Below are 21,721 nucleotides of genomic sequence, written 5' to 3'. Positions count from 1 at the left end.
GTGGCTGTAATAGGTCTACATGTTCTACTGCTCTAATGTGGCTGTAATAGGTCTACATGTTCTACTGCTCTAATGTGGCTGTAATAGGTCTACATGTTCTACTGCTCTAATGTGGCTGTAATAGGTCCTACATGTTCTACTGCTCTAATGTGGCTGTAATAGGTCTACATGTTCTACTGCTCTAATGTGGCTGTAATAGGTCCTACATGTTCTACTGCTCTAATGTGGCTGTAATAGGTCTACATGTTCTACTGCTCTAATGTGGCTGTAATAGGTCTCTATGTTCTACTGCTCTAATGTGGCTGTAATAGGTCCTACATGTTCTACTGCTCTAATGTGGCTGTAATAGGTCTACATGTTCTACTGCTCTAATGTGGCTGTAATAGGTCCTACATGTGCTACTGCTCTAATGTGGCTGTAATAGGTCTACATGTTCTACTGCTCTAATGTGGCTGTAATAGGTCTACATGTTCTACTGCTCTAATGTGGCTGTAATAGGTCTACATGTTCTACTGCTCTAATGTGGCTGTAATAGGTCCTACATGTTCTACTGCTCTAATGTGGCTGTAATAGGTCTCTATGTTCTACTGCTCTAATGTGGCTGTAATAGGTCTACATGTTCTACTGCTCTAATGTGGCTGTAATAGGTCTACATGTTCTACTGCTCTAATGTGGCTGTAATAGGTCTACGTGTTCTACTGAGGGCCCCTGTGTCTGCTCCCTGCCCTGAGGGCCCCTGTGTCTGCTCCCTGCCCTGAGGGCCCCTGTGTCTGCTACCTGCCCTGAGGGCCCCTGTGTCTGCTCCCTGCCCTGAGGGCCCCTGTGTCTGCTCCCTGCCCTGAGGGCCCCTGTGTCTGCTCCCTGCCCTGAGGGCCCCTGTGTCTGCTCCCTGCCCTGAGGGCCCCTGTGTCTGCTCCCTGCCCTGAGGGCCCCTGTGTCTGCTCGCTGCCCTGAGGGCCCCTGTGTCTGCTCCCTGCCCTGAGGGCCCCTGTGTCTGCTCCCTGCCCTGAGGGCCCCTGTGTCTGCTCGCTGCCCTGAGGGCCCCTGTGTCTGCTCGCTGCCCTGAGGGCTCTGTGTCTGCTAGCTGCCATGAATGCCCCTGTCAGTCCAGACTCTTTTCAATAAGCTTTGGCATACATAGTCAGATTGTTTTGATTAATCCAATCAACCTCCCTCTCTCTTCCTCCCTCTCTCTTCCTCCCTCTATCTCCTCCCCTCTTACCCTCCCTCTCCTCTCTCCCTCACCCTCTCTCCCTCACTCTCCCTCCAGTCCATTCCTCCATGCCAAGGTGAGAGAGGTTTTGTCAGACTGTGCCCTGCCCATCTCGGTTTTGGCATTCTCCTTCATTGGATCCTACCTGTTCAACGACATCGAGCGTCAGTACTCCCTCCTTCTCTACTCCTCCTCTCCTGTCTCCTTCGTCTTCATCGGATCCTACCTGTTCAACGACATCAAGCTTCTCCTCCTCTCCTCCTCTCCTCCTCTCCTTCAGTATCCTCTCCTCCTCTCCTCCTCTCCTCCTCTCCTCCTCTCCTCCTCTCCTTCAGTATCCTCTCCTCCTCTCCTCCTCTCCTCCTCTCCTTCTCTCCTCCTATCCTTCAGTACCCTCTCCTCCTCTCCTTCTATCCTTCAGTACCCTCTCCTCCTCTCCTCCTCTCCTCCTCTCCTCCTCTCCTCCTCTCCTCCTCTCCTTCTCTCCTTCAGTACCCTCTCCTCCTCTCCTCCTCTCCTCCTCTCCTTCTCTCCTCCTCTCCTCCTCCTTCAGTACCCTCTCCTCCTCTCCTTCTCTCCTCCTCTCCTCCTCTCCTCCTCTCCTTCTCTCCTCCTCTCCTCCTCTCCTCCTCTCCTCCTCTCCTTCTCTCCTTCAGTACCCTCTCCTCCTCTCCTCCTCTCCTCTCCTCCTCTCCTCCTCTCCTTCAGTATCCTCTCCTCCTCTCCTCTCCTCCTCTCCTCCTCTCCTCCTCTCCTCCTCTCCTTCTATCCTTCAGTACCCTCTCCTCCTCTCCTCCTCTCCTCCTCTCCTTCTCTCCTCCTCTCCTTCTCTCCTTCTCTCCTCCTCTCCTCCTCTCCTTCTATCCTTCAGTACCCTCTCCTCCTCTCCTTCTCTCCTTCAGTACCCTCTCCTCCTCTCCTCCTCTCCTCCTCTCCTCCTCTCCTCCTCTCCTTCAGTACCCTCTCCTCCTCTCCTTCTATCCTTCAGTAACCTCTCCTCCTCTCCTTCTATCCTTCAGTACCCTCTCCTCTTCTCCTCCTCTCCTCTTTTCCTTCTATCCTAAACATAAACAACCCTAGTCCTCAACGCTAGTCCTCAACGCTAGTCCTCAACGCTAGTCCTCAATGCTAGTCCTCAACGCTAGTCCTCAATCCTAGTCCTCAACGCTAGTCCTCAACGCTATTCCTCAACCCTAGTCCTCAAATCTAGTCCTCAACCCTAGTCCTCAACCCTAGTCTTCAAACCTAGTCCTCAACCCTAGTCCTCAAGCCTAGTCTTGTTTCTACAGTTCCAGCGTTTAACTTCCATAACGGTCCGATGTTCAGCGTTGCTCCAGTTGGGAAGTTAACAGTCATGAACGTTTTGTCGGCCATGGGCCTCGGCTTCCTCCTGGCTCTCCTCATCTTCATCGACCAGAACATTGTGGTCTCTCTCACCAACGCTCCCGAGAACAGGTATATGTGCCGACGCTGATGCTCTTCATCTGAGTGTGTGTGTGTGTGTGTCTGTGTGTGTGTGTGTGTGTGTGTGTGTGTGTGTGTGTGTGTGTGTGTGTGTGTGTGTGTGTGTGTGTGTGTGTATAAATCAACTGTGTGTGTGTGTATAAATCAACTGTGTGTGTGTGTGTGTATATATCAACTGTGTGTGTGTGTGTATGCTCTTTGTGTGTGTGTGTGTGTGTGTGTGTGTGTGTGTGTGTGTGTGTGTGTGTGTGTATGTATATGCTCTTTGTGTGTGTGTGTGTGTGTGTGTGTGTGTGTGTGTGTGTGTGTGTGTGTGTGTGTGTGTGTGTGTGTGTGTGTGTGTGTGTGTGTGTGTGTGTGTGTCCCAGGCTGCTGAAGGGAACAGCATACCACTGGGACCTGATGCTCTCTGGGCTCATCAACATCCTGATGTCTCTCCTGGGGTTACCATGGATGCACGCAGCCTTCCCCCACTCCACCCTGCACGTCAGACAGCTAGCCTTCGTAGAGCAGCGGGTAGAAGGAGGACATCTATATGAGACGTGAGTTACCTGCACAGACCTGCCCCTTAGAGACTACCTGCCCCTTGGAGACTACCTGCCCCTTGGAGACTACCTGCTTCTTGGAGACTACCTGCCCCTTGGAGACTACCTGCCCCTTGGAGACTACCTGCCCCTTGGAGACTACCTGCCCCTTAGAGACTACCTGCCCCTTAGAGACTACCTGCCCCTTGGAGACTACCTGCCCCTTAGAGACTACCTGCCCCTTAGAGACTACCTGCCCCTTGGAGACTACCTGCCCCTTGGAGACTACCTGCCCCTTAGAGACTACCTGCCCCTTAGAGACTACCTGCCCCTTAGAGACTACCTGCTTCTTGGAGACTACCTGCCCCTTGGAGACGACCTGCACAGACCTGCCCCTTAGAGACTACCTGCCCCTTGGAGACTACCTGCCCCTTGGAGACGACCTGCACAGACCTGCCCCTTAGAGACGACCTGCCCCTTAGACACTACCTGCCCCTTAGAGACTACCTGCCCCTTGGAGACTACCTGCCCTTAGAGACTACCTGCCCCTTAGAGACTACCTGCCCCTTGGAGACTACCTGCCCCTTGGAGACTACCTGCCCCTTAGAGACTACCTGCCCCTTAGAGACTACCTGCCCCTTGGAGACTACCTGCCCCTTAGAGACTACCTGCCCCTTAGAGACTACCTGCCCCTTGGAGACTACCTGCCCCTTAGAGACTACCTGCCCCTTGGAGACTACCTGCCCCTTGGAGACTACCTGCCCCTTGGAGACTACCTGCCCCTTAGAGACTACCTGCCCCTTGGAGACTACCTGCCCCTTAGAGACTACCTGCCCCTTAGAGACTACCTGCCCCTTAGAGACTACCTGCCCCTTGGAGACTACCTGCCCCTTGGAGACTACCTGCCCCTTAGAGACTACCTGCCCCTTGGAGACTACCTGCCCCTTAGAGACTACCTGCCCCTTGGAGACTACCTGCCCCTTAGAGACTACCTGCCCCTTAGGAGACTACCTGCCCCTTAGAGACTACCTGCCCCTTGGAGACTACCTGCCCCTTAGAGACTACCTGCCCCTTAGAGACTACCTGCCCTTAGAGACTACCTGCCCCTTGGAGACTACCTGCCCCTTAGAGACTACCTGCCCCTTGGAGACTACCTGCCCCTTGGAGACTACCTGCCCCTTAGAGACTACCTGCCCCTTGGAGACTACCTGCCCCTTAGAGACTACCTGCCCCTTGGAGACTACCTGCCCCTTAGAGACTACCCTGCCCCTTAGAGACTACCTGCCCCTTAGAGACTACCTGCCCCTTGGAGACTACCTGCCCCTTAGAGACTACCTGCCCCTTAGAGACTACCTGCCCTTAGAGACTACCTGCCCCTTGGAGACTACCTGCCCCTTAGAGACTACCTGCCCCTTGGAGACTACCTGCCCCTTGGAGACTACCTGCCCCTTGGAGACTACCTGCCCCTTGGAGACTACCTGCCCCTTAGAGACTACCTGCCCCTTAGAGACTACCTGCCCCTTGGAGACTACCTGCCCCTTAGAGACTACCTGCCCCTTGGAGACTACCTGCCCCTTGGAGACTACCTGCCCCTTGGAGACTACCTGCCCCTTAGAGACTACCTGCCCCTTGGAGACTACCTGCCCCTTGGAGACTACCTGCCCCTTAGAGACTACCTGCCCCTTGGAGACTACCTGCCCCTTAGAGACTACCTGCCCCTTAGAGACTACCTGCCCCTTGGAGACTACCTGCCCCTTAGAGACTACCTGCCCTTAGAGACTACCTGCCCCTTAGAGACTACCTGCCCCTTGGAGACTACCTGCCCCTTAGAGACTACCTGCCCCTTGGAGACTACCTGCCCCTTAGAGACTACCTGCCCCTTAGAGACTACCTGCCCTTAGAGACTACCTGCCCCTTGGAGACTACCTGCCCCTTAGAGACTACCTGCACCTTGAGACTACCTGCCCCTTGGAGACTACCTGCCCCTTAGAGACTACCTGCCCTTAGAGACTACCTGCCCCTTGGAGACTACCTGCCCCTTAGAGACTACCTGCCCCTTAGAGACTACCTGCCCCTTAGAGACTACCTGCCCCTTGGAGACTACCTGCCCCTTAGAGACTACCTGCCCCTTAGAGACTACCTGCCCCTTAGAGACTACCTGCCCCTTGGAGACTACCTGCCCCTTAGAGACTACCTGCCCCTTAGAGACTACCTGCCCCTTGGAGACTACCTGCCCCTTGGAGACTACCTGCCCCTTGGAGACTACCTGCCCCTTAGAGACTACCTGCCCCTTGGAGACTACCTACAGTGAGGGAAAAAAAGTATTTGATCCCCTGCTGATTTTGTACATTTGCCCACTGACAAAGATGGTAGGTTTATTTAATGGTAGGTTTATTTGAACAGTGAGACAGAATAACAACAAAAAATCCAGAAAAACGCATGTCAAATATGTTATAAAATCATTTGCATTTTAATGAGGGAAATAAGTATAATGGTAGGTCGGATTCCCGTGCTGACAAGATAAACATCTGTCATTCTCCCCTGAACAAGGCAGTTAACCCACTCTTCCTAGGCCATCATTGTATATAAGAATTTGTTCTTGACTGACTTGCCTAGTTAAATAAAGGTACAGGATAATGAAGTCCATATCCACATACCTCATCTTGACCACAGAAAATAGACCTACTCATTCAACAACGGACCAAGATCTCATCTACAATGCCTTCTGAAAGTATTCACCCCCCTTGGCATTTTTCCTATTTTGTTGCCTTACAACCTGGAATTAAAATAGATTTTTGGGGGGCTTGTATCATTTGATTTACACAACATGCCTAACACTTTGAAGATGCAAAATATTTTTTATTGTGAAACAAACAAGAAATAAGACCAAAAAACTGAACTTGAGCGTGCATAACTATTCACCCCCCAAAAGTCAATACTTTGTAGAGCCACCTTTTGTAGCAATTACAGCTGCAAGTCTCTTGGGGTATGTCTCTATAAGCTTGGCACATCTAGCCACTGGAATTTTTGCCCATTCTTCAAGGCAAAATTGCTCCAGCTCCTTCAAGTTGGATGGGTTCCACTGGTGTACAGCAATCTTTAAGTCATACCACAGATTCTCAATTGGATTGAGGTCTGGGCTTTGCCTAGGCCATTCCGAGACATGTAAATGTTTCCTCTTAAACCACTTGAGTGTTGCTTTAGCAGTATGCTTAGGCTCATTGTCCAGCTGGAAGGTGAACCTCCATCCCAGTCTCAAATCTCTTGAAGACTGAAACAGATTTCCCTCAAGAATTTCCCTGTATTTAGCGCCATCCATCATTCCTTAAATTCTGACCAGTTTCCCAGTCCCTGCCGATTAAAAATATCCTGATGCTGCCACCACCATGCTTCACTGTGGGGATGGTGTTCTCGGGGTGATGTTCTCGGTGTGATAAGAGGTGTTGGGTTTGTGCCAGACATAGCGTTTTCCTTAATGGTCAAAAAGCTCAGTTTTAGTCTCATCTGGCCAGAGTACCTTCTTCCATATGTTTGGGGAGTTTCCCACATGCCTTTTGGCGAACACTAAACGTGTTTGCTTATTTTTTTATTTAAGCAAAGGCTTTTTTCTGGACACTCTTCCGTAAAGCCCAGCTCGGTGGAGTGTACAGCTTAAAGTGGTCCTATGGACAAATACTCCAATCTCAGCTGTAGAGCTTTGCAGCTCCTTCAGGGTTATCTTTGGTCTCTTTGTTGCCTCCCTGATTAATGCCCTCCTTGCCTGGTCTGTGAGTTTTGGTGGGCGGCCCTCTCTTGGTAGGTTTGTTGTGGTGCCATATTACTTCCATTTTTTAATAATGGATTTAATGGTGCTCCGTGGGATGTTCAAAGTTTCAGATATTTTTTTATAACCCAACCCTGATCTGTACTTCTCCACAACTTTGTCTCTGACCTGTTTGGAGAGCTCATTGGTCTTCATAGTGCTGCTTGCTTGGTGGTGTTGCAGACTCTGGGGTCTTTCAGAACAGGTGTATATATATATATATATATACTGAGATCATGTGACAGATCATGTGACACTTAGATTCCACACAGGTGGACTTTATTTAACTAATTATGTGACTTCTGAAGGTAATTGGTTGCCCCACATCTTATTTAGGGGCTTCATAGCAAAGGGGTGAATACATATGCACGCACCACTTATTATTATTATTTTTTTTTTAAACAAGTAATTTTTTTCACTTCACCAATTTGAACTATTTTGTGTTTGTCCATTAAAATCAATTTAAATTACAGCGTAAGCCGCAACTTTTTTCCAGGATTTGAACCCCGCGGCTTAAACAATGACGCGGCTAATATATGGATTTTTCCCGCTATCAATTTTTTTTTATAAAAAAAAACACATTCTGTTTTTTGGCGGCATGAAGCTTTCATTAGACCAATGAAATTGCCGAACGGGTTAAGGTCAAACAACTTTTTTGTTTACTGTTTAGATTAAATGGAGCGCTCTCAAACTTCCCATCATTCTGATTACGGTAGTAATTTTGTCACCCTCATCATGGCAAAGACACGGAGAAATAAATATGATGCAGCTTTCAAGTTGAAGGCGATTGATCTGGCTGTTGGAAAAGGAAATAGAGCTGCTGCACGGGAGCTTGGTCTTAATGAGTCGATGATAAAACGTTGGAAACAGCAGCGTGAGGAATTGACTCAGTGCAAAAAGACAACTAAAGCTTACTGCTAATTTTAATTTTTTTGTTACAAGCCGTGTTTCGTTAAAGCCTATTTATTTTTGTTACAAGCCGTGTTTCGTTAAAGCCTGTGTAAAGTTCATTTGTTTCAATGTACCGGTAGGCACCTGCGGCTTATAGACATCTGCGGCTTATTTATGTTCAAAATAATATTTTTTTTTTAATTCAGTGGGTGCGGCTTATATCCAGGTGCGCTTAATAGTCCGGAAATTACGGTATGTCCATTACATGAAATCCAAATAAAAAATCAATTTAAATTACAGGTTGTAATGCACCAAAATAGGAAAAACAATAGGGGTGAATACTTTTGCACTATAAAACACCTTTCCTAACAGCACTCATAAAATATGGGGTAAAGTATATTGTGTGATATTATTTAGTTTATGTTATTACAAGGTATAATATTCTGATTACAAGTTACCATACCATGTGTAACCTAATCAAGGCATGCTTGGTGCCTACAGACTGCAGACTTAATTTCATTCACTATTGGACTGCCTCTGTGAGTGTATGGTTCATGAAGAACATGCTGTGGACACTTATGAACAAATCACTAATTTCTCCAATTGGCACAAACATGCCAACCCTACGAGAGGTTTAGGGGAGGCTTGGATGACTTTCACCCCCCTTTTCAGGCTTGAACCAAATATTTTGAACATTCCCCTCAAATGGAGGGAATAAAAGAACTGAGGAAGATTTCAGACCTCAGTTCCAGTGAATGTTTTGGCTATCAGGACTGTCTGGATTAACGACCCAAGGATTTACTTTAGCGAGTTGTCCTTTTTCCATCGAAGCCGAGCTAAGGACTCCAGATCATCCAACTGATCCCATCTAGATAAAATTAAATTTCACGTGCCGAATACAATGCTTACTTACAAGCCCCTAACCAACAATGCAGTTTAAAAAATATGAATAAGAAATAAAAGTAACAAGTAGTTAAAGAGCAGCAATAAAATAACAATAGCGAGACTATATACAGGTGGGTACCGGTACAGAGTCAATATGGAGACTATATACAGGGTGTTACAGTACAGAGTCAATGTGGAGACTATATACAGGAGGTACTGGTACAGAGTCTACATGTGGGGACACCAGTTAGTTGAGGTTAATTGAGGTAATCTGTACATGTAGGTAGAGTTATTAAAGTGACTATGCATAGATAATAACAGAGAGTAGCAGCGGCATAAAATATGGGGGGCAATACAAATAGTCTGGGTAGCCATTTGATTAGATGTTCAGGATTCTTATGGCTTTGAGGTAGAAGCTGTTTAGAAGCTTCTGGACCTAGACTTGGTGCTCCGGTACCGCTTGCCATGCGGTAGCAGAGAGAACAGTCTATGACTAGGGTGGCTAGAGTCTTTGACAATTTTTATGGCCTTCCTCTGACACCGCCTGGTATAGAGGTCCTGGATGGCAGGAAGCTTGGACCCAGTGATGTTCTGGGCCGTTCACACTACCATCTGTAGTGCATTGTGGTCGGAGGCCAAGCAGTTGCCATATCAGGCAGTGATGCAACCAGTCAGGATGCTCTCGATGGTGCAGCTGTAGAACCTTTTGAGGATCTGAGGACCCATGCCAAATTTTTTCAGTCTCCTGAGGGGGAATAGGCGTTGTCATGCCTTCTTCCCAATTTTCTTGGTGTGCTTGGACCATATTAATTTGTTGGTGATGTGGACACCAAGGAACTTGAAGCTCTCAACCTGCTCCACTACAGCCCCATCAATGAGAATTGGGGCGTGCTCGGTCCTCCTTTTCCTGTAGTCCACAATCATCTCCTTTGTCTTGATCACGTTAAGGGAGAGGTTGTTGTCCTGGCACCACACGGCCAGGTCTCTAACCTCATCCCTATACGCTGTTTCGTCATTGTCGGTGATCAAGGCCTACCACTGTTGTAACATCAGCAAACTTAATGTTGGTGTTGGAGTTGTGCCTGGCGGTGCAGTCATAAGTGAACAGGGAGTACAGGAGGGGACTGAGCACACACCCTTGAAGGGCCCCCATGTTGAGGATCAGCGTGGCGGATGTGTCGTTACCTGCCCTCACCACCTGGGGGCGGCCCGTCAGAAAGTGCAGGTTCCAGTTGCAGAGGGAGGTGTTTAGTCCCAGAATCCTTAGCTTAGTGATGAGATTTGTGGGCACTATGGTGTTGAACGCTGAGCTGTAGTCAATGAATAGCATTCTCACATAGGTGTTCCTTTTGTCCAGGTGGGAAAGGGCAGTGTGGAGTGCAATAGAGATTGCATTATCTGTGGATCTGTTGGGGCAGTATGCAAATTGGAGTGGGTCTAGGGTTTCTAGGATAATGGTGTTGATGTGAACCATGACCAGCCTTTCAAACACTTCATGGCTACGGACGTGAGTGCTACGGGTCTGTAGTCATTTAGGCAGGTTGCCTTTGTGTTCTTGGGCACAGGGACTATGGTGGTCTGCTTGAAGCATGTTGATATTACAGACTCGGACAAGGAGAGGTTGAAAATGTCAATGAAGACACTTGCCAGTTGGTCAAACTGTAGTTTTGGCAAGTTGGTTAGGACACCTACTTTGTGCATGACACAAGTAATTTTTCAAACAGTTGTTTACAGACAGATTATTTAACTTACAATTCACTGTATCACAATTCCAGTGGGTCAGACGTTTACATACACTAAGTTGACTGTGCCTTTAAACAGCTTGGAAAATTCCAGAAAATTATGTCATGGCTTTATAAGCTGCTTATAGGCTAATTGACATAATTTGAGTCAATTGAAGGTGTACCTGAGGATGTATTTCAAGGCCTACCTTCAAACTCGGTGCCTCTTTGCTTGACATCACGGGAAAATAAAAAGAAAATCAGCCAAGACCTCAGAAAAAAATTGTAGACCTCCACAAGTCTGGTTCATCCCTGGGAACAATTTCCAAATACCTGAAGGTACCCCGTTCATCTGTACAAACAATAGTATGCAACTATAAACACCATGGGACCACGCAACCATCATACCGCTCAGGAAGGAGACGCGTTCTGTCTCCTAGAGATGAACGTACTTTGGTGCGAAAAGTGCAAATCAATTCCAGAACAACAGCAAAGGACCTTGTGAAGATGCTGGAGGAAACAAGTACAAAGTTCTCTAAATCCACAGTAAAACGAGTCCTATATCGACATAACCTGAAAGGCCGCTCATATAAGTTAGAGTCCTCTCTCCTACCTTACCTACCTTCCCACTACTTAACTAACCTTAACGCCACTTGCTGCGCTAACCAAACTACAGGGGGTGGTCCGCCCAGGTCTTACCTGCCTACCCACTACTTACCTAACCTTAACGCCACCTGCTGCGCTAACCAAGCAACAGGGGGTGGTCCGCCCAGGTCTTACCTGCCTTCCCACTACTTACCTAACCTTAACGCCACCTGCTGCGCTAACCAAACTACAGGGGGTGGTCCGCCCAGGTCTTACCTGCCTACCCACTACTTACCTAACCTTAACGCCACCTGCTGCGCTAACCAAACTACAGGGGGTGGTCCGCCCAGGTCTTACCTGCCTACCCAATACTTACCTAACCTTAACGCCACCTGCTGCGCTAACCAAACTACAGGGGGTGGTCCGCCCAGGTCTTACCTGCCTACCCACTACTTACCTAACCTTAACGCCACCTGCTGCGCTAACCAAACTACAAGGGGTGGTCCGCCCAGGTCTTACCTGCCTACCCAATACTTACCTAACCTTAACGCCACCTGCTGCGCTAACCAAACTACAGGGGGTGGTCCGCCCAGGTCTTACCTAGTGTGCATAGACAGAGTATATACTACGGGTATATGTATGCCCGCAGGCCTCTTGCCTAAGCACTCCCAAGGTGCCTTCCCCTTCCCTAACCTCTTAGAGCATGTTATAACCCACAGGACACTAGTCTAAGAGGTTATAGATAGACTAGTGTCCTGTGGGTTATAACATGCTCTAAGAGGTTATAGATCGACTAGTGTCCTGTGGGTTATAACATGCTCTAAGAGGTTATAGATAGACTAGTGTCCTTAATCAGAAGTAACTGACTGTTGATTTATTTTGTGTGTGTGTGTGTGTGTGTGTGTGTGTGTGTGTGTGTGTGTGTGTGTGTGTGTGTGTGTGTGTGTGTGTGTGTGTGTGTGTGTGTGTGTGTGTGTAGTATCGTCAGTGTAAAGGAGACCAGGCTAACATCTCTAGTGGCCAACATCTTCGTTGGTATGTCAGTGTTTCTGCTACCAGTTCCTCTCCAGTGGATCCCCAAACCTGTCCTCTACGGACTTTTCCTTTACATCGCCCTGACATCTATAGACGGGAACCAGATGTGTGACCGCATGGCTCTGCTTCTTAAAGAACAGGTTAGTGACCACAAGGCTCTGCTTCTTAAAGAACAGGTTAGTGAACGCATGGCCCTGCTTCTTAAAGAACAGGTTAGTGAACGCATGGCCCTGCTTCTTAAAGAACAGGTTAGTGAACGCATGGCCCTGCTTCTTATAGAACAGGTTAGTGAACGCATGGCCCTGCTTCTTATAGAACAGGTTAGTGTCCACAAGGCTTCTTAAAGAACAGGTTAGTGACCACAAGGCTCTGCTTCTTATAGAACAGGTTAGTGACCACAAGGCTCTGCTTCTTAAAGAACAGGTTAGTGACCACAAGGCTTCTTATAGAACAGGTTAGTGACCACATGGCCCTGCTTCTTAAAGAACAGGTTAGTGAACACAAGGCTCTGCTTCTTAAAGAACAGGTTAGTGACCACAAGGCCCTGCTTCTTAAAGAACAGGTTAGTGACCACAAGGCCCTGCTTCTTAAAGAACAGGTTAGTGACCACAAGGCCCTGCTTCTTAAAGAACAGGTTAGTGACCACAAGGCTCTGCTTCTTAAAGAACAGGTTAGTGACCACAAGGCCCTGCTTCTTAAAGAACAGGTTAGTGACCACAAGGCTCTGCTTCTTAAAGAACAGGTTAGTGACCACAAGGCTTCTTATAGAGCAGGTTAGTGACCACAAGGCTTCTTATAGAACAGGTTAGTGACCGCATGGCCCTGCTTCTTAAAGAACAGGTTAGTGACCACAAGGCTCTGCTTCTTAAAGAACAGGTTAGTGACCACAAGGCCCTGCTTCTTAAAGAACAGGTTAGTGACCACAAGGCTCTGCTTCTTAAAGAACAGGTTAGTGACCACAAGGCTCTGCTTCTTAAAGAACAGGTTAGTGACCACAAGGCCCTGCTTCTTAAAGAACAGGTTAGTGACCACAAGGCTCTGCTTCTTAAAGAATAGGTTAGTGACCACAAGGCTTCTTATAGAGCAGGTTAGTGACCACAAGGCCCTGCTTCTTAAAGAACAGGTTAGTGACCACAAGGCCCTGCTTCTTAAAGAACAGGTTAGTGACCACAAGGCCCTGCTTCTTATAGAACAGGTTAGTGACCACAAGGCCCTGCTTCTTAAAGAACAGGTTAGTGACCACAAGGCTCTGCTTCTTAAAGAACAGGTTAGTGACCACAAGGCTCTGCTTCTTAAAGAACAGGTTAGTGACCACAAGGCCCTGCTTCTTAAAGAACAGGTTAGTGACCACAAGGCCCTGCTTCTTAAAGAACAGGTTAGTGACCGCATGGCCCTGCTTCTTATAGAACAGGTTAGTGACCACAAGGCTTCTTATAGAACAGGTTAGTGACCCCAAGGCCCTGCTTCTTAAAGAACAGGTTAGTGACCACAAGGCCCTGCTTCCTAAAGAACAGGTTAGTGACCACAAGGCTCTGCTTCTTAAAGAACAGGTTAGTGACCACAAGGCCCTGCTTCTTAAAGAACAGGTTAGTGACCACAAGGCCCTGCTTCTTAAAGAACAGGTTAGTGATAACAAGGCTTCTTAAAGAACAGGTTAGTGACCACAAGGCCCTGCTTCTTATAGAACAGGTTAGTGACCACAAGGCCCTGCTTCTTAAAGAACAGGTTAGTGACCACAAGGCCCTGCTTCTTAAAGAACAGGTTAGTGACCACAAGGCCCTGCTTCTTAAAGAACAGGTTAGTGACCACAAGGCCCTGCTTCTTAAATAACAGGTTAGTGACCGCATGGCCCTGCTTCTTATAGAACAGGTTAGTGACCACAAGGCTTCTTATAGAACAGGTTAGTGACCGCATCGCCCTGCTTCTTAAAGAACAGGTTAGTGACCACAAGGCTTCTTATAGAACAGGTTAGTGACCACAAGGCCCTGCTTCTTATAGAACAGGTTAGTGACCACAAGGCCCTGCTTCTTAAAGAACAGGTTAGTGACCACAAGGCTCTGCTTCTTAAAGAACAGGTTAGTGACCACAAGGCCTTGCTTCTTATAGAACAGGTTAATGACCACAAGGCCCTGCTTCTTAAAGAACAGGTTAGTGACCACAAGGCCCTGCTTCTTAAAGAACAGGTTAGTGACCACAAGGCCCTGCTTCTTATAGAACAGGTTAGTGACCACAAGGCCCTGCTTCTTATAGAACAGGTTAGTGACCACAAGGCCCTGCTTCTTATAGAACAGGTTAGTGACCACAAGGCTCTGCTTCTTAAAGAACAGGTTAGTGACCACAAGGCCCTGCTTCTTAAAGAACAGGTTAGTGACCACAAGGCCCTGCTTCTTAAAGAACAGGTTAGTGATAACAAGGCTTCTTAAAGAACAGGTTAGTGACCACAAGGCCCTGCTTCTTATAGAACAGGTTAGTGACCACAAGGCCCTGCTTCTTAAAGAACAGGTTAGTGACCACAAGGCCCTGCTTCTTAAAGAACAGGTTAGTGACCACAAGGCCCTGCTTCTTAAAGAACAGGTTAGTGACCACAAGGCCCTGCTTCTTAAATAACAGGTTAGTGACCGCATGGCCCTGCTTCTTATAGAACAGGTTAGTGACCACAAGGCTTCTTATAGAACAGGTTAGTGACCGCATCGCCCTGCTTCTTAAAGAACAGGTTAGTGACCACAAGGCTTCTTATAGAACAGGTTAGTGACCACAAGGCCCTGCTTCTTATAGAACAGGTTAGTGACCACAAGGCCCTGCTTCTTAAAGAACAGGTTAGTGACCACAAGGCTCTGCTTCTTAAAGAACAGGTTAGTGACCACAAGGCCTTGCTTCTTATAGAACAGGTTAGTGACCACAAGGCCCTGCTTCTTAAAGAACAGGTTAGTGACCACAAGGCCCTGCTTCTTAAAGAACAGGTTAGTGACCACAAGGCCCTGCTTCTTATAGAACAGGTTAGTGACCACAAGGCCCTGCTTCTTATAGAACAGGTTAGTGACCACAAGGCCCTGCTTCTTATAGAACAGGTTAGTGACCACAAGGCCCTGCTTCTTAAAGAACAGGTTAGTGAACAACAAGGCCCTGCTTCTTATAGAACAGGTTAGTGACCACAAGGCCCTGCTTCTTATAGAACAGGTTAGTGACCACAAGGCCCTGCTTCTTATAGAACAGGTTAGTGACCACAAGGCTCTGCTTCTTAAAGAACAGGTTAGTGACCACAAGGCCCTGCTTCCTAAATAACAGGTTAGTGACCACAAGGCTCTGCTTCTTAAAGAACAGGTTAGTGACCACAAGGCCCTGCTTCTTAAAGAACAGGTTAGTGACCACAAGGCTCTGCTTCTTAAAGAACAGGTTAGTGACCACAAGGCTCTGCTTCTTAAAGAACAGGTTAGTGACCACAAGGCCCTGCTTCTTAAAGAACAGGTTAGTGATCACAAGGCTTCTTAAAGAACAGGTTAGTGACCACAAGGCCCTGCTTCTTAAAGAACAGGTTAGTGATAACAAGGCTTCTTAAAGAACAGGTTAGTGACCACAAGGCCCTGCTTCTTAAAGAACAGGTTAGTGACCGCATGGCCCTGCATCTTATAGAACAGGTTAGTGACCACAAGGCCCTGCTTCTTAAAGAACAGGTTAGTGATCACAAGGCTTCTTAAAGAACAGGTTAGTGACCACAAGGCCCTGCTTCTTAAAGAACAGGTTAGTGATAACAAGGCTTCTTAAAGAACAGGTTAGTGACCACAAGGCCCTGCTTCTTAAAGAACAGGTTAGTGACCGCATGGCCCTGCTTCTTATAGAACAGGTTAGTGACCACAAGGCCCTGCTTCTTAAAGAACAGGTTAGTGACCACAAGGCCCTGCTTATTAAAGAACAGGTTAGTGACCACAAGGCTCTGCTTCTTATAGAACAGGTTAGTGACCACAAGGCCCTGCTTATTAAAGAACAGGTTAGTGACCACAAGGCCCTGCTTCTTATAGAACAGGTTAGTGACCACAAGGCTTCTTAAAGAACAAGTTAGTGACCACAAGGCTTCTTATAGAACAGGTTAGTGACCACAAGGCCCTGCTTCTTAAAGAACAGGTTAGTGACCGCATGGCCCTGCTTCTTAAAGAACAGGTTAGTGACCACAAGGCTTCTTAAAGAACAGGTTAGTGACCACAAGGCTTCTTATAGAACAGGTTAGTGACCACAAGGCCCTGCTTCTTAAAGAACAGGTTACTGACCACAAGGCCCTGCTTCTTAAAGAACAGGTTAGTGACCACAAGGCCCTGCTTCTTATAGAACAGGTTAGTGACCACAAGGCCCTGCTTCTTATAGAACAGGTTAGTGACCACAAGGCTTCTTAAAGAACAGGTTAGTGACCACAAGGCCCTGCTTCTTATAGAACAGGTTAGTGACCACAAGGCCCTGCTTCTTAAAGAACAGGTTAGTGACCACAAGGCCCTGCTTCTTAAAGAACAGGTTAGTGACCACAAGGCCCTGCTTTTTAAAGAACAGGTTAGTGACCACAAGGCCCTGCTTCTTATAGAACAGGTTAGTGACCACAAGGCCCTGCTTCTTATAGAACAGGTTAGTGACCACAAGGCCCTGCTTCTTAAAGAACAGGTTAGTGACCACAAGGCCCTGCTTCTTAAAGAACAGGTTAGTGACCACAAGGCCCTGCTTCTTATAGAACAGGTTAGTGACCACAAGGCCCTGCTTCTTAAAGAACAGGTTAGTGACCACAAGGCCCTGCTTCTTAAAGAACAGGTTAGTGACCACAAGGCTCTGCTTCTTAAAGAACAGGTTAGTGACCACAAGGCCCTGCTTCTTAAAGAACAGGTTAGTGACCACAAGGCCCTGCTTCTTAAAGAACAGGTTAGTGACCACAAGGCCCTGCTTCTTATAGAACAGGTTAGTGACCACAAGGCCCTGCTTCTTAAAGAACAGGTTAGTGACCACAAGGCCCTGCTTCTTAAAGAACAGGTTAGTGACCACAAGGCTTCTTAAAGAACAGGTTAGTGACCACAAGGCTTCTTATAGAACAGGTTAGTGACCACAAGGTTTCTTAAAGAACAGGTTAGTGACCACAAGGCCCTGCTTCTTATAGAACAGGTTAGTGACCACAAGGCTTCTTAAAGAACAGGTTAGTGACCACAAGGCCCTGCTTCTTAAAGAACAGGTTAGGGACCACAAGGCTTCTTAAAGAACAGGTTAGTGACCACAAGGCCCTGCTTCTTATAGAACAGGTTAGTGACCACAAGGCCCTGCTTCTTAAAGAACAGGTTAGTGACCACAAGGCCCTGCTTCTTAAAGAACAGGTTAGTGACCACAAGGCTTCTTAAAGAACAGGTTAGTGACCACAAGGCTTCTTATAGAACAGGTTAGTGACCACAAGGTTTCTTAAAGAACAGGTTAGTGACCACAAGGCCCTGCTTCTTATAGAACAGGTTAGTGACCACAAGGCTTCTTAAAGAACAGGTTAGTGACCACAAGGCCCTGCTTCTTAAAGAACAGGTTAGGGACCACAAGGCTTCTTAAAGAACAGGTTAGGGACCACAAGGTTTCTTAAAGAACAGGTTAGTGACCACAAGGCCCTGCTTCTTAAAGAACAGGTTAGTGACCACATGGCCCTGCTTCTTAAAGAACAGGGCTTTTGGTCGATTACTGTAATGGCCACAGGGCTTTTGGTGGGTTACTGTAATGGTCACAGGGCTTTTGGTGGGTTACTGTAATGTCCACAGGGCTTTTGGTGGATTACTGTAATGACCACAGGGCTTTTGGTGGGTTACTGTAATGGCCACAGGGCTTTTAGTGGATTACTGTAATGGCCACAGGGCTTTTGGTGTGTTACTGTAATGGCCACAGGGCTTTTGGTGGATTACTGTAATGGCCACAGGGCTTTTGGTTGGTTACTGTAATGACCACAGGGCCACAGGGCTTTGTAGATCAAAACAACGGTAGAATCCTGTACGCACAGTTTAAACCTGCATATCTTTTGGAGACCACCGACCAACAGATGACACTGTTAAATCATTAAAGAAGTGAATTGCTCTCTCTCTCTCTCTCGCTTCTCCTATCTGGCTCTATCTCTTCATTATCTCTCGTTTGCTCCCGCTATCTACTTCTCGCTATCATTTTGCTCTCTCTCGTTCCTTTTTCTGTCCTCTCTTCGTCTCTCGTTCTCTATGTCGTACTGTACTGTATCTTCTCTTTTTTTATCTCTCTCTCTCTATCTCTCTCGCTCTATCTTTGTTAGATCTTTTTAAAACTTCTATCTCTTCTCTCTTTCTCATCTCTTATCCTCTCTTTATCTCTCCTATTTCGTCTACTTCTTTCTTCTCTCTCTCCTACTTCCTCTTTTACAATGATCCTCTCTCTCTTTCTCTCTCTCTCGCTCTCTTCGTCTCGAGCTCTGTTTGCTCTGTCTCTGCTCTCTCTCTCTCTCTTCTCTCTCTTCTTTCTCTCTCTCCTCTCTCTCTCTTCCTCTTTCTCCTCCCTCTCTCTCCTCTCTTCTTCCTCTCTTCTCTCTTCTCTCTCTCTTCTCTTTCTCTCTCTTCTCTCTCTCTCTCTCTCTCTTCTTCTCTCTCTCTCTCTCTCTCTTCTCTCTGTCCTCTGTCCTCTCCACTCTCCGTATTTCTTCTCTATTTCTCTTCCTCCTCTATCTGTGTGGCTTTGGCATGTCCCCTCTACCCTACATGAAGATGGCATTCCCTCTCTTTATGGTACTGCTTATACCTATCAGGTACAACACAGTGAACATTACACTACACACTAGGTAGTACACTACGGCAGGTCCCCTCTACAGACAATATGTTCCTCCATCATGTACAGTAGACTACAGACAATATGTTCCTCCATCATGTACAGTAGACTACAGACAATATGTTCCTCCATCATGTACAGTAGACTACAGACAATATGTTCCTCCATCAGGTACAGTAGACTACAGACAATATGTTCCTACATCATGTAGACTACAGACAATATGTTCCTCCATCATGTAGACTACAGACAATATGTTCCTCCATCATGTAGACTGCAGACAATATGTTCCTCCATCATGTACAGTAGACTACAGACAATATGTTCCTCCATCATGTACAGTAGACTACAGACAATATGTTCCTCCATCAGGTACAGTAGACTACAGACAATATGTTCCTCCATCATGTACAGTAGACTACAGACAATATGTTCCTCCATCATGTAGACTACAGACAATATGTTCCTCCATCATGTAGACTACAGACAATATGTTCCTCCATCATGTAGACTACAGACAATATGTTCCTCCATCAGGTACAGTAGGCTACAGACAATATGTTCCTCCATCATGTAGACTACAGACAATATGTTCCTCCATCATGTACAGTAGACTACAAACAATATGTTCCTCCATCAGGTACAGTAGAATACAGACAATATGTTCCTCCATCAAGGACAGTAGACTACAGACAATATGTTCCTCCATCAGGTACAGTAGACTACAGACACCATTGTTCAAGCCTATAGTTCACACGTCACACTCACCCTCAGATGTCTTTCCTGTTAGCTAGTGTTAGCTAGTGTTAGCTAGTGATAGCTAGTGTTAGCTAGTGATAGCTAGTGTTAGCTAGTGATAGCTAGTGTTAGCTAGTGTTAGCTAGTGATAGCTAGTGATTGCTAGTGTTAGCTAGTGATAGCTAGTGTTAGCTAGTGTTAGCTAGTGATAGCTAGTGATAGCTAGTGTTAGCTAGTGATAGCTAGTGTTAGCTAGTGATAGCTAGTGTTAGCTAGTGTTAGCTAGTGATAGCTATTGTTAGCTAGTGATAGCTAGTGATAGCTAGTGTTAGCTAGTGATAGCTAGTGATAGCTAGTGATAGCTAGTGATAGCTAGTGTTAGCTAGTGATAGCTAGTGATAGCTAGTGTTAGCTAGTGTTAGTGATGCTTGTCCTATTTGAAACATCACCATCTACTGGCAGCATGTAGCTGACAGATTCAGGAGCTTGAAAACCCCATTAGAGAAAAAAGCTTGAAACCCCATTAGAGAAAGAGCTTGAAAATCCATTAGAGAAAGAGCTTGAAACCCCATTAGAGAAAGAGCTTGAAACCCCATTAGAGAAAGAGCTTGAAAATCCATTAGAGAAAGAGCTTGAAACCCCATTAGAGAAAAAAGCTTGAAACCCCATTAGAGAAAGAGCTTGAAACCCCATTAGAGAAAGAGCTTGAAACCCCCATTAGAGAAAAAAGCTTGAAAACCCCATTATGGAAAAAAGCTTGAAACCCCATTAGAGAAAAAAGCTTGAAACCCCATTAGAGAAAGAGCTTGAAACCCCATTAGAGAAAGAGCTTGAAACCCCCATTAGAGAAAAAAGCTTGAAACCCCATTAGAGAAAGAGCTTGAAAACCCCATTAGAGAAAGAGCTTGAAACCCCATTAGAGAAAGAGCTTGAAACCCACATTAGAGGAAAAAAACTACAGTGGAATGTAATTCATTATGCTTTTATTTTCTTTCAGCTCGTTTCGGAGTCAAAGAGTATAATTTCAGTATAGTTTTAGTTTTTCAAATGTTTTTGTTAATTATTTTATTTAAGTTTACTAAAATGTTTTTCCAATTTTAGTTTTTATTTGAGTTTCTATTTACAAAAATAACCTTGGAATGGGGTGTGAGATAAAGCACATTCAAGTCCAGGCATCAAGTACTCTCACTACCACCAGCGTCGACATTGTGACAAAAGTCCAAAGTTAGAAATTGTATCTTACATTTGTTTATTCTTTTTTGGGAGAATTAACATATCTTTCAATTCTGTTTACATTATTTAACAGTTTTGACAAATGTAAATTATATTTAACGACGTCACCAGCTGTTTGTCAAAGAGCAGGAGGTTCAAATACCACCGTAACCAAACTGTCTGTCCCTTGTTACCAGATGGCATAAGGGTGATACAGTTCCCACTGTCTGTCCCTTGTTACCAGATGGCATAAGGCTGATACAGTTCCCACTGTCTGTCCCTTGTTACCAGATGGCATAAGGGTGATGCAGTTCCCACTGTCTGTCCCTTGTTACCAGATGGCATAAGGGTGATGCAGTTCCCACTGTCTGTGCCTTGTTACAAGATGGCATAAGGCTGATACAGTTCCCACTGTCTGTCCCTTGTTACCAGATGGCATAAGGGTGATACAGTTCCCACTGTCTGTCCCTTGTTACCAGATGGCATAAGGGTGATGCAGTTCCCACTGTCTGTCCCTTGTTACCAGATGGCATAAGGGTGAAACAGTTCCCATTAACTGACTTCTTCTTATTCTTCTTCCTGTTTCAGGAACTGTGTTCTTCCTCACATCATCGAGGCTAAATACCTGGATATCATGGACGCCCAACACATGTAACTACAGACACAGACCAACACATGTAACTACAGACACAAGCCAACACAGTTAACTACAGACACAGACCAACACAGATAACTACAGACACAGACCAACACATATAACAGACCAACACAGTTAACTACAGACACAGACCAACACATATAAATACAGACACAGGCCAACACAGTTAACTACAGACACAGACCAACACATGTAACTACAGACACAGGC

General features: G+C 46.4%; 1 protein-coding gene across 1 annotated transcript in view; it reads left to right on the top strand.

Moving 5' to 3' along the window:
• The window catches only part of slc4a11 (solute carrier family 4 member 11), a 110,625-nt gene extending 89,117 nt beyond the window's left edge, over window positions 1-21,508 (top strand). The window contains exons 13-18 of the mRNA XM_029731043.1: window positions 1,271-1,377; window positions 2,503-2,668; window positions 3,046-3,219; window positions 12,065-12,310; window positions 18,779-18,883; window positions 21,442-21,508. Of these exons, the coding sequence (XP_029586903.1) occupies window positions 1,271-1,377; window positions 2,503-2,668; window positions 3,046-3,219; window positions 12,065-12,310; window positions 18,779-18,883; window positions 21,442-21,508 (865 nt within the window). The remainder of the gene's footprint in view (window positions 1-1,270; window positions 1,378-2,502; window positions 2,669-3,045; window positions 3,220-12,064; window positions 12,311-18,778; window positions 18,884-21,441) is intronic.
• Window positions 21,509-21,721: the final 213 nt, after the last annotated feature.

This window comes from Salmo trutta, chromosome 33 (assembly GCF_901001165.1).
Source record: "Salmo trutta chromosome 33, fSalTru1.1, whole genome shotgun sequence".
In the NCBI taxonomy this organism is placed as follows: Eukaryota; Metazoa; Chordata; class Actinopteri; order Salmoniformes; family Salmonidae; genus Salmo; species Salmo trutta.
The sequence above is the reverse complement of the archived record's forward strand: the minus strand, read 5'-3'. Positions and strand labels throughout refer to the sequence as shown.